General features: G+C 43.3%; 2 protein-coding genes across 2 annotated transcripts; one reads left to right on the top strand and one right to left on the bottom strand.

The window, feature by feature from the left end:
- Positions 1 to 1,813: 1,813 nt before the first annotated feature.
- Positions 1,814 to 3,343, bottom strand: LOC139764275 (pupal cuticle protein Edg-78E-like). The gene is made up of 3 exons (XM_071690761.1): positions 3,157 to 3,343; positions 2,551 to 2,655; positions 1,814 to 2,450 (listed from the first exon to the last, which is right to left on the bottom strand). The coding sequence occupies exons 1-3, from the start codon at positions 3,328 to 3,330 to the stop codon at positions 2,256 to 2,258; spliced, it is 474 nt and encodes a 157-aa protein (XP_071546862.1). The 5' UTR covers positions 3,331 to 3,343; the 3' UTR covers positions 1,814 to 2,255.
- A 3,411-nt stretch (positions 3,344 to 6,754) lies between these two features.
- LOC139764274 (uncharacterized) lies at positions 6,755 to 9,001 on the top strand. Its single transcript, XM_071690760.1, has 4 exons — positions 6,755 to 6,921; positions 7,181 to 7,372; positions 7,928 to 8,032; positions 8,133 to 9,001. Exons 1-4 carry the CDS (start codon positions 6,886 to 6,888, stop codon positions 8,433 to 8,435), a joined length of 636 nt encoding a protein of 211 aa, XP_071546861.1. The 5' UTR covers positions 6,755 to 6,885; the 3' UTR covers positions 8,436 to 9,001.
- Positions 9,002 to 12,676: the final 3,675 nt, after the last annotated feature.

Below are 12,676 nucleotides of genomic sequence, written 5' to 3'. Positions count from 1 at the left end.
CTGGGACACACCAGCTAGGACCCGACCCATGAAGGATGTCTGGCACACACCAGCCAGGACCCGACCCACGCAGGATATCTAGGTCATACCAACCAGGACCCGACCCTTGTAGGATGTATGGTACATACCAGCCAGGACTTGTTCCCTGAAGGATGTCTGGGACACAACAGCCAGAACCCGACCCACGCAGGATATCTAGGTCATACCAACCAGGACCTGACCCTTGTAGAATGTATGGTACATACCAGCCAGGTCCTGTTCCCTGAAGGATGTCTGGGACACACCAGCCAGGACCCGACCCACGCAGGATATCTAGGTCATACCAACCAGGACCCGACCCTTGCAGGATGTATGGTGCATACCAGCCAGGACCCGACCCTTGAAGCATGTCTGGGACACACCAAACAGGACCCGACCCACGCAGGATATCTAGGTCATACCAACCAGGACCTGACCCTTGTAGAATGTATGGTACATACCAGCCAGGACCTGTTCCCTGTAGGATGTCTGGGACACACCAGCCAGGACCCGACTCTTGAAGGATGTCTGGCACACACCAGCCAGGCCCCGACCCACGCAGGATATCTAGGTCATACCAACCAGGACCCGACCATTGCAGGATGTATGGTACATACCAGCCAGGACCCGACCCTTGAAGCATGTCTGGGACACACCAGACAGGACCCGACCCACGGAGGATATCTAGGTCATACCAACCAGGACCTGACCCTTGTAGAATGTATGGTACATACCAGCTAGGTCCTGTTCCCTGAAGGATGTCTGGGACACACCACCCAGAACCTGACCTATAAAGAATGTCTCGGATAAGCCAGCTAGGTGTCGCCAACACGTACGAAAGGACTTGATGAACTCTGTTGAGTTATAGGACATAAGTGAGGAAAAAAGACCTAGTTGTAATAACATCCGATGAGTTAGAGTCAAGGAGCTGGTGTGTGGAGGTAGTCACGAAGGAGAACAGTGTTTTAGGCTTTACATAAAGGGATTCGATCTCAAGAAAGGGAAAGTAATGCTCACTCCTTACAGTTCACTGGTTCGTCATCACTTTGAACAATGTATCTAATTATGGTCTCTCAACCTGACAGTAAGCTTAGAGAGAACAGGGAGACTACAATAGAGGCTACCAAGATGATTCCAGGGCTGAGAATTCATTGAGTGAGTCTAGACTACCTAAAGTTTCTCACGTAGAAAAGAGAAGGCAGGGAAGTGATTTGATAGATTAATCCAATATCATGAAAGGGCTTGATAGTTTTTGATCTAAGAAGCTATCTACGGATTGATCAGTCTGATATCATTCGCAATAACAAATAAAAATTCATTAGCGAAGCGTTTACCTTTAACTGAACCAAAATACTGATTCTTCTATAAGACTTTTAACATACTTAAACAAAATAAGAGAAATGTTTGAAATCAGAATTGACGAATCCTTTAAGTCCTTGACTGACATTATTTCAGCTTCCGTAGCTACAAAGTTTACAGGTGTTTCTGCATAAGTCAACTGTTTGCTTTTATGCCCTTACGAGATCAAACTTTGTGTTTCTGATAATCTCCATTATCATAAACAGCCTCAAAGGATCCAGTGGTCTCTTATGGTTTGCGATCCTCTTGTATTTCTTTGTACTATTTGGTCTCTCCCCGAAAGACTGTGAAAGACAAAGATTGTATGATGCCACACTGACTGATCCTAGACTTACCACGAACAGTAGCAGTTGTGATCAAGTAAGATTTTTCACTGCATTAACATGACGAGGTTTATTCACTTGGTGAATAAATGAAATAAAAAGTTATGCCACAATATGAGTATGAGATGATGTATTTGTATGCAGAATAAATACAGTTGGATACGAAGTCCTGTGTGAAATTGGAGACAGTATTAGACTACCTCCGGTAAAGCCATGGAATGTGTTGAACATCAAAGGAAACAGCTGACCCAGAGTGTCTCCAACCCAACCGCTGCTGCAGGAGGTAGGCCAGAGTTGTACAGACTGCTGGTGGAAGGGCGTGTCCTAAATGGAAGGGCTTCACAGTGACCCGGAGACGCTGGCCTGTTTCCCATTTACTCTTTCATCCTCACTGTGGGGCAGCTGGCAACAACCGGATCTTAGTCGCTACTCCAGGGCTCGTTCGTCTACCTTTTCTTCTTCCTCTCTTCATTGATCTCCTCAACTTCATCAACTTCATCGATTTCTTCAACTTCTTCAACTTCCTCAACAACTTCCTCGACTTCCTCGACTTCTTCAGAGCTTCAGATCATCAAGGTCTTCGTCACTGTCCTCATCAGATTCTTCTGAGGACTCGTCACTGTCCTCATCAGATTCCTCTGAAGACTCGAACTCGTCGGAGGCCACCTCACTCAGGAACTCGACCCTCTGTCCGTAGAACTTGAGGAACAGGTCCCTAGCGATGGCAACCTCGTCAGTGTAGTGTGGGGCCTGGGGGAGAGTGGCAGGTTAAGGGCACAGTCATAAGGGCAAGAGACACTATTGCAAGTCAAAGTGATATCCAGAGAACAAGAGTTTACCAATCATGTACCTGAGGAAGGGCGTCGCTCTCAGGATGGTAACCATCTTCGTCAGCGTCGAAATGAACAGACACTTCCTGTCCCGTTTTGTCTACGAAGGCGAAGGCACCGGTGACCTGAGGATGAAGTGCTGGGTTCAGGGACGAAATTAGTCTAAAGACTAGACCATATGATTTCATTCAACTTAAGGAATAAGTCAAAAACGTATTGAATACAATTTACTTGTTCCTTTGAATGTAATCTGCTGGTGTCACAGTATTTTCGGCAGTGTCTGTCCATTATTTTTGTAATGTTCACCTCACCAGTTAACTCCTGCACCAGTTGAACTGATGCAAGAGCTCTATACTGCTGCTGTTGTATCCTATCGTTATCTTTAACCTCAACCTCCATTAACATCGCTACTGTCCTACCACATCCATTATAGTCTACTTTACCTCAACATTTTCACACATCAACTGAACTCCATCCATTTACGCCACCCTCTCATAGTGCCTACAGGTCCTTCATCCCTTCATCTAACCATAATGTCTAACCATGATGTCTCTGTACCCGTCACCCACCCCAGACCCAACCCTTACCGTCGGCTTCCCTGTGCCCACCACCCACCCCAGACTCACCTTGCCAAAGGCGTCTCTCTCCTCCGCCCGCTCTTGCTGCGGGAGGGAGAAGGAGAACACGTAGGTGCCGTCGGGGTTGTGGGAGACGTCATGATGGTTTTGCCTGAAGGTGGAGAGCAGCGGCACGTCGTCCAGGTCATCTGTTGGGAGCGCAGCGGCTGAGGACGCCCCCATCAGGTGAATTAACCCTATCTAAAGAAGACAACAACAACGATTAGATTGCATATATTGTGCTGATGTCAGTGTTTATACACTTTTTACTGAAAGATTTCATAAAATTGTTGTACTTCATATGTCTCACCAAAGAATGTACGAGGTATTCAAGAAGTTAATTATGATCTCTGTTATAATGAACACAATGTTCAACCAGTGAACTTTGTCTGTTATGATCCTAGAGTAACTTATCATGTTCAGAAATTGAGCAGAGGAACTCCTAATCCTACTCACCAGACAGAGATGGCGTGGATCACTTTATATGTCATGGTTGAAGTCTCCAGTGTCTTGTACCTCTTCAAGGAGTGTTACAACGGCCTGGTGCTGAGCACAACACTTGCCCTTTATGAGAATCGTCAGACACACCACCGTCCACACCCTCTCGTAGTCCTTCCTGAGCTACAACTCTATAAACGACGCTGGACGGCCGAGTATATATTGGGTGGCTGGGTCGTATCTAGGAGTGGGTCTGCCTTTCACGTGAGCTCGGTAGGATGGTGGCGGGCAAAGTGTCCTGCTAGAAAGTAAAGGAAAAAAAAAAGAGATGACTCTTTCTATATGGTCGGTGTAGAGATATACTTACCACGATATGCATTTTTAGTTACAATTTATATAACTGCGAGTAAGTCCATGTTATACGTCATGCATTACGAACTGGCGTATGAAAAAAAGATCGCTGTGATTTCTTTCTTTTATTAGAGGCTAACTGAAATCTGCCAATATGACGTAGAGTTTACTTTGATAATAGATACTTGAGACTGGTGCATGAACATATGATATGACTCAACCATTCACGACAGGGTATCTTGAGGTGACCATCTATGGTTCGGGTCAGATCCATTCGCTGGGTCAGTGCAAGAGGGTGACAAGAGTGAGGAACTATGTCAAGGAGGACAGATCTGTAAATGGAATGCGACACCATCAGCTCAATGGCTCCTTTCGAGGCTTCATGTGGTGAAAGAAAAGAATAGAAATATAGAGCTTCGTGTGGGAAGAATATAGGACAGAGGTAGATGTAGAGAAATGCTTAGAATCCTTTTCACTAGGGAAGCGCAAATAATGTTATTCACGGATTAGGCCAAGGCTAGAATACGCTTCTAAAGTTAAATCAATGAACACAAGATGCATGAAGAACTGATAAAGAAGGTCCAGAGGAGAGCAGCAAAGTATGTACCAGAAATAAATGAGGGATCTTAGTTGTGGGGAAAGATTGGAAAGATTATTTTGTTCAGGATTAAAGAAAGTAAAGTAAGAAGTAACTCGATCATAACTCTCAAGTAACTTATCAACTTAATGACGTCAAAAGTGAACAGATCTTGGAAACATGTACCCTCATATGATGTTTAAAGAGAGAATGACTCAAGAAATGAATCCAAAGTCAGTTTAAGATAATGTTTGCTAAACACCTCTGATAACTTGATAATCTTCTCACGTGAATAATCATAATATCAAAATGTGACATATTTGACCTCTTGGGTATAGCATAACTGAGTTAGCAGTTTGGTATATGATATCTAGAAACTGCTTATTGTCTTGATAAAGGGCTACACTAGAAATGAGTTGTGACAAAACATTAGATAAGATAGTTTTAATTCTATCAAATGATATGAAATCTGGACAGAGGTAGTATGCGCTATAAAGACTTTCATTTCAGAAATTTATATTGCAGGGAATATAACATGAAATATTCAGTACTAAGTCCTGTATGTGTTGGATTTCTGTACATAGAGATGTTAAACGATGATTACTTTCGTGATAATGAAAAATCAAGACAATGTTTGATTGTTTTGACTTCAAGTTAGAAATGCTTTCGACCAGCATTTGAATATATGACCATCGTATCTTCTATATGATGCTCGATTAATCTTTACAGGGCAATGCTCCAAAACACAACCTTCCATGGTAACAGAGGAATATCTTTTGTCGAGGTTGGTCTCACAGGCATCGCTACTCCATTAATCTCTATGTAAGAATCAACATCAAACCAATTTGCATTATATCTAAGCTCCAGTTATGATAACTTCTGGATTTGTTGTTTATCTAAATCCAGAAAATATTGAGGTGTCATTAACTAATATATTAGTTGTCTCTCCCAAAAGAAATATTTAGATCGATGGACAGGTGATAATTTTTTATACCAAAGTCATAGATATTATTGAGTGTAGATTCATCTTTTAGTTAAGTCAGATAATTTGGTTACCAGGAACGTGCTTGAATTATATTAAAAGCTGTTAGTCCGCTGGCCATCTCACTCCACATACCCTACCCACAGTGTCTGGTTGGCTTTGATAACCTCCTCTCTGAGATGTGATAGACCGATAGAGAGAAATGACCACTGTCTGCACAAGAGAGTTCAAGGACACCAAGCTTCATGAATCAGGAGGACTGAGGAGTCCTACAGTGTACTGGTGGTAACATGAGGAGTCCTACAGTGTACTAGTGGTAACATGAGGAGTCCTACAGTGTACTGGTGGTAACATGAGGAGTCCTATAGTGTACTAGTGGTAACATGAGGAGTCCTATAGTGTACTAGTGGTAATATGAATCCCACAGTGTATAGTGGTAATATGAATCCCACAGTGTATAGTGGTAATATGAATCCCACAGTGTATAGTGGTAACATGAATCCCACAGTGTACTAGTGGTAACATGAATCCCACAGTGTACTTGTAATATGAATCCCACAGTGTACTAATGGTAATATGAATCCCACAGTGTATAGTGGTAATACGAAAAGCTCCCCATGTATTGTTGGTAATATGAGGGGCCCCACAATGTACTGACGGCAACATAATGAGTTCTACAGTATGCGAGTGGCAACATGGGGTTGGTGACCTACATGCGAGGGAGTCAAGGATAAGCTTGTCCACTGTGGAGTTCGTCCATACATACCTCGCTGATCTTGTCTCCAGTCTGTGGCAAACTTGTCCTAACCTGATCCTTAACTGCCCTTCACCCGGGCTGCTGACGACATATGGAGGGACCTGAGGCAAAAACTCAAGCTTAATATGCATGTAATCATTTATTAAGCAATGTACAGTATTCAGTTCAGAAAAAGAAAACGTTTCCCGATGAAAGCATTTTGCTGGATAACGAAACAAAACAGTAATGGAGATACCTTTATCATATTCTTTCCTGCAGCTGTTTCACTTTGACATACACTCCTGTATTTCGCAAACCATTATAGGTTATAGTTAGCGACATATAGGATATAGCTAATGGTTCTCTACACTACTAAACCTGACATTCTCTTTTTTTTCTCCAGTGCAAGCTTGACCTCTCAAGGTCCTGTTGAGTGAGAGAGGCTGCTGGAGCCGTGAAAGGCAGTCGCCTCCCTTAAGCGCGATCCAATATAAACTCAGGCAATCCAGCATTATTCACAAGTTGTGGTTCAGGTGGGACTACGAGAAGGTGTAGCGGACAGTGTACCGGCGAAACTCCTAAAGGACAAGTGTTGTGCTCAGCCTAGCCGTTGTAACACTACTGCAACAGTATAGAGACTCGGAGACTTCAACTATGGCTTATAAAGTTATCCACGCCGTCTCTTTCCTGGTAAGTCTTCCATCACGTTCCTACATTCAATTCCTTGAACCAAGTCATTTTGTGGCAGTAGCAAGCATTAGTGAATGCACAGGAATCATCATCTTATAGAAAGGTACAAATTCAATCTTTACCTTATTTTGTAGGTCAAAGTCTAATCGAATACTGAAATTTTTTTTACACTAGATTTGTTAGTATAAACGTTTATCAGTATAAAGATAAAGATAAGGTCCCAGATAGTATCGAGAATAATACAGAATGTTTTCTTCAGGTAGGGTTCATGTTACTGATGGGGGTGTCTTCAGCCGCTGCGCTCCCAACAGATGACCTGGACGACGTGCCGTTGCTTTCCACCTTCAGGCAAAACCATCATGAAGTCTCCCACAACCCCGACGGCACCTACGTGTTCTCCTTCTCCCTCCCGCAGCAAGAGCGGGCGGAGGAGAGGGACGCCTTTGGCAAGGTGAGTCTGGTGTGGGTGGTGGGCACAGGGGCTCGCGTGAGACCGGTGAACAGAAAGATGAGTCAAGGTGAGGCTCCGATGAGTGGAGTTCGGGTGAGGTAGTCAGCAGCTGAGGCAAGACAGGTTACTGATGTGAGATGTGTGAGGAGAGTAATGGATGTTGTCGGAGGCTGAGTTTAAGGCAAATGATGGAATACAGCGGTAGTGGTGTTGAAGGTGGGTGATCTGGGTGAGCTAAGATGCATTCGAGCAGTGACCTGGTCCAGGAGTTGGCTGGTGAGGGTAAACACTACATGTGAGATGGCGAACAGATATTGCCAGCGACACTGTGGCAACAAATGATACATTAAAAGAAATCAAATCTAAGTAAGTTTGCTATTAAAGTGATGCGAACAGAATATGAAAGTGTCTCTATAAGCCAATGAAAATGAGTGAAATATTTGACAATTACAGAAATTAACCTTTGGCTTACTATTCATGCCATGATTTGATATGAAAAAATCATGTGGTCTAGTCCTTTCTCACTTCATCTCTAACCCAGCACTTCATCCTCAGGTCACCGGTGCCTTCGCCTTCGTAGACAAAACTGGACAGGAAGTGTCTGTTCATTTCGACGCTGACGAAGATGGTTACCATCCTGAGAGCGACGCCCTTCCTCAGGTACATGATTGGTAAACTCTTGTTCTCTGGATATCACTTTGACTTGCAATAGTGTCTCTTGCCCTTATGACTTTGCTCCTAACCTGCCACTCTCCCCCAGGCCCCACACTACACTGACGAGGTTGCCATCGCTAGGGACCTGTTCCTCAAGTTCTACGGACAGAGGGTCGAGTTCCTGAGTGAGGTGGCCTCCGACGAGTTCGAGTCTTCAGAAGAATCTGATGAGGACAGTGACGAGTCCTCAGAAGAATCTGATGAGGACAGTGACGAAGACCTTGATGATCTAAGCTCTGAAGAAGTCGAGGAAGTCGAGGAAGTTGTGGAAGTTGTTGAGGAAGTTGAAGAAGTTGAAGAAATCGATGAAGCTGATGAGGTCGATGAAGAGAAGAAGAAGAGAAGGTAGACAGTGTCTCAAAGATGACCATCTTCAGAATAACGACTAAGTAACAGATGTCACCAGCCTTCCCAGAGGAGGAGGACAGCTGATGAGAAGCAGGTCAGCTTCTCCTGTTCACTGTGGAGTCCTTTCCCTTCAGGAGACGCCCTTCTGTCAACATCGCTGACTAAGACGATTCCTTTGATGCTCAACTTAATTCTTAGGTTTTCTTGAAATAATACTCTGCTCCCTCCATAGGTTTACAGGGATTCACACCAACATTTATTAATTCTTTATATAAATACATTATTGTTCATGTTGTGTCATATCTTATCATTTCATTTATTCACTAAGTGAATGACCCTCGTGAGGTTAGTTCAGTGATGAGCGTTGCTTCAACACAGAACTGCGACCATCCATAATGGGTCAGGTGCAGTGAGCTAGGCGATGATTCATGCTTTGCATAGTCTATTTCCTTCCTAACTTAACCGCAAGAAATATAGCTGGTCAGCTGTATCCTCAGCTTCTAGTCTTCACGGACCTACACAATGTCTCTCATTAAAGACTGTATATAGTGAATATATATTTCTTACACCTCTATATTGTTAGGAAATGATGGTTTAGTATGAAGAATCAGCGAGCAAAAGATATGGGCTACATATTAGACATAATAAGGCGAGGATGGAAAAGAGACTGGAACGAGAGAATGCGTGGAAAGAGGGTGTCATGGCTTGCAATACGTGATACACGCAAGAGTTAGAGGCAGGGCGTCAAGATAAAAACATCAGTGAGAACATGAAGAAAAAGAATCTAATATTCTATCAGAAAGGCTACTGGAAACTTTAACCAATCCCTTGGGATTGGAACAAACTCTTGAGAAGAATAAACTGACAAGCACGACGACGAACTTATGGTCCAAACTGCTTGGGTCCAGAAAATGGAAGCTTCTTTTCTCTCGCCCTAAGATTGTACCGTCTACTGGATCAATAGACGGCCTTCTCTTTAAGATTTAAGGAAGTCTTGTAGCATGAGAACCACTGTCATCAGTGTCTGGTAGCCAGAGTGGCTGTCAAAAGTGTCATTAGTGAGACAGCCATCTGCTTCATGTCAAACGAGTTTGGTGTCGGCCTAGCCTGAGCTGTGGAGTTGCACAATTACGTTTAGACTCTTACCCTTAATAAAGCCATGTTCAAATTGGATTTTGAGAATGACCTTAACATTGGGGAAAGTTGAGGACTTCATGAGAAAACTTTATGGCTTTCATTCTTGCTTCATTCATATGTGTAACTATGTGCAAATATATGCATGATCCTCTTGGTATGTGGCAAAGTTTGTACAGCTGAAAGGTGGCCGCCTTCTTCTGGTCTATCTACGTTCCAAATCATTCATAACCAACTCCCAGTGATAGATATATTGCTTCTTTGATAATGGTACCTTGGCAGAAGTTGTAGAGATAATGACGGATGACCTCGCACTTGCAACTATTCAATCACCTATTTGTACTGTACGGGGGGAGGGGGGAGGGGAACCTTACAACGGTGGGACCCCCATCTCTAATGAGAGCTTGGTAAATGGTGGGTTATCTCCCATTACCCGTCGTGCCATCGATGTCATATTAGATAAAAAGATCGAAGACCTAAAGATGGTGGTAAGAGAGATCCAGTACCATTTGTGTCCATGACGCTCCTTTTTCCTCCCTATTACGTATTCAACTTTCGCATGATTAATCTACTTCCTAAAGGCTTCGCCATAGTCTAGGGGTGACAGACTCAGGGAATATGACGAAAAATTGAAGTCTAGCTTTAATGAGACAATGAACCTCAGTATCGAAGATTCCCAGTGCAGAGACAAGCAAACCTTCCTCTTTGGCTTCCAGCAAACTGGTATGTGAAACACTGAGAGAGGCCCCACGTAGCCTTACAGGGGGACTTGATCTTAGATGTAATTTTGCTGTTAAACTTTGAGATAACTCAAACAGATGGTTCATCCAGACCCACTTCTCAGTAAACCATCAAGGTAAGTGGTCGAAATAAACCCACCGCAGAAAAGCAAGGCTTCACAATATTGCACCCGATTTTCTTTTTCACTAAACCACTGTCTTTCTAAACTTATGAAACTCAGCTTGCCAGTTACATCTCCCTCATCTGTTGCCCACTCTGACGGTCAATACTAACCCTATCATAGCACTAACAGGAATAACTTAAGAACTTCTTTATCAGCTGACCGTGGTGAGGTTATCGCCTTACCTTGAACGATGCTTCTGTGTCTTTCTTGAATGAATAATGATTATGTAGTTTTGCAGGAATGGAGAGACATATATCTCTTCATCCTCTACATCTTCCTCTTCCAGTCTTTCGTTCACAAACTATAGTTCGAGTCCATTCAAGCAAGGGATCTGGAGCGTCGAACCTGAGAACATCTCTCATTCTGCTTTCGTCTCTGCATCGCTGTAAAGGTTATCTGTGAAGCAGAGCTTTCGTTTAGTCAAGAAAAGTGTGACAGCCTCCTATCTGTAACCAGTGACCTCTGTCATCATACGCTTCCTACGTATGATCGTTTTGAAGACGCTGTAGTTTTATCTCCTGATGATTAACCATCTCATTTTCTCTCTATAATCTTCCATCTGAGTCTTGAACTGCTTTAAGACTTCTTAACCATCTGTGGCATCCTTACCGTTCGTCAGCCCCTCACTGCAATATCCTTTCTCATAATCCAAGAGTACTTTTCTCTAGGAACAAGATGAGTCTATGGACAAGACGGCATCCAGCCTCGTATTTTGAGGTCATATACCTTTGAACTTTGGCCCCTGATTTCTCTTCAACTTAAGATAAAAGGATCTTCCAATAGAGAAGAAGCAACTTAGAAAAACTTAATGCCTCTCAAGCCTACTTTCTTCCTCTTTTCCATTTGACTCCCCTCAGAATTTCCATACTTTCGATGGTTCTGTCAGTCCATCATTAAACGCTTTATGATAAAGATAAATGATATTAGTGTCACGTCAGAATTGTCATGCAAAGTCCATAGTACATAGATAGCTATGCGTATACCTCAGAGAAACTAGGAGAGGGCTTGTTTAGATGCCAAAAGTCTCTTACGAACAGATATCCCGATTATGTAAGGAATTGTTCCCTCCTTGTGTGAGTATTTCTCTCACACTTGAGGAGTTTCTCAAACCTACAATCCAGCTTACGGACTCTCCCCATCTGACCTCAAAGCAATACAGGCCTCGATGTTGGTCTTTTGAATAGATGATTAACAAACACCTGCCTGAAGAAGGCATCGCCCTGAGGACGGTAACCATTTTCGTCATCGTCGAATTAAACAGACGCTTCCTGTCCAGCTTTGACTTCGAAGGCGAGTGAGCCGGTGACCTGAGGACGAAGTGTTGGAGTCAGGAATAGTGTTAGTCTTAGAGCTGGACGATGTTATTTTGTTTTGCTTTGGTTAGGAATAGTGTTAGTCTTAGAGCTGGGCGATGTTATTTTGTTTTGCTTTGGTTTTTGCTCCAGAGACTTGGCTGGTTGTGTGCCCCCTCGCTACTAGTTCGACCATACAGCATTCGGCAAGCTGCTGCGTCACATAATTACTGTGTAGGCGTTAGTGACTCAAAAGTGATCCATTGTGATGTCTGTTTCTTTCCTTACGCCGCTAAGCTTTAGAGCTATTCACCTACTCATATCTTCCCCAACATCTACGACCTGACTCACTTTAAAAGGAAGGCTTACTACTTCTTTCCAAACGATTGAATGCTGTATCCTCTTTTTTCAACACTTTTCTATCTTTTAAGCCAGATTTCTTAAGATCTTGCCAGGGACATGGCTTTGATATGGAATTGGAGTCTTTGAGATGATTCTACTGATAAGAATGTTGTCCATGTCTCACTCACAACACCAGGACCCACTACGTATGGTCACAGGTGTGTGATGAAGCAACGTTCTTCACTGCATATACACCACAAGGATAATCAACTTGGTGAATAAATGAAATAGAAAAGTATGGCAAAGAATGAACTATTTATTATGCAATGTCATAATGTAGAATAAATAAGATTTGACATGGGATCCTGTAAAATGCGTGAGTCTAGTTGATCATCTCAGGTAAAGCTGAGGTCCAAGGCGAGCACCACAGGGGAATATTTGACCCAGCTTGTCCCCAGTCCAGGAGTTTCCCCTGCTCCAGGAGGCTGGTCAGAGTTCTGCTGACTGCTGTGGGAGGGGCGTCTCCAGTAGGGTAGGACTCCAGTAAACGGGAGAGGGTGACCTGCTTCC

The sequence above is a fragment of the Panulirus ornatus genome, chromosome 49 (genome assembly GCF_036320965.1).
Source record: "Panulirus ornatus isolate Po-2019 chromosome 49, ASM3632096v1, whole genome shotgun sequence".
NCBI classification, from domain to species: Eukaryota; Metazoa; Arthropoda; class Malacostraca; order Decapoda; family Palinuridae; genus Panulirus; species Panulirus ornatus.
This window is presented reverse-complemented; position numbering and strand designations above follow the sequence as displayed.

Bases quoted from the DNA above. Each gene is read 5' to 3' on its own strand.
- LOC139764275 (XM_071690761.1), bottom strand. From the start codon at position 3,330: ATGGGGGCGTCCTCAGCCGCTGCGCTCCCAACAGATGACCTGGACGAC. The intron at 2,656-3,156 runs GTGAGTCTGGGG...CTTCATCCTCAG, and splicing joins AGAGAGACGCCTTTGGCAAG to GTCACCGGTGCCTTCGCCTT. The intron at 2,451-2,550 runs GTACATGATTGG...ACTCTCCCCCAG, and splicing joins AGAGCGACGCCCTTCCTCAG to GCCCCACACTACACTGACGA.
- LOC139764274 (XM_071690760.1), top strand. From the start codon at position 6,886: ATGGCTTATAAAGTTATCCACGCCGTCTCTTTCCTG. The intron at 6,922-7,180 runs GTAAGTCTTCCA...TGTTTTCTTCAG, and splicing joins TCCACGCCGTCTCTTTCCTG to GTAGGGTTCATGTTACTGAT. The intron at 7,373-7,927 runs GTGAGTCTGGTG...CTTCATCCTCAG, and splicing joins AGAGGGACGCCTTTGGCAAG to GTCACCGGTGCCTTCGCCTT.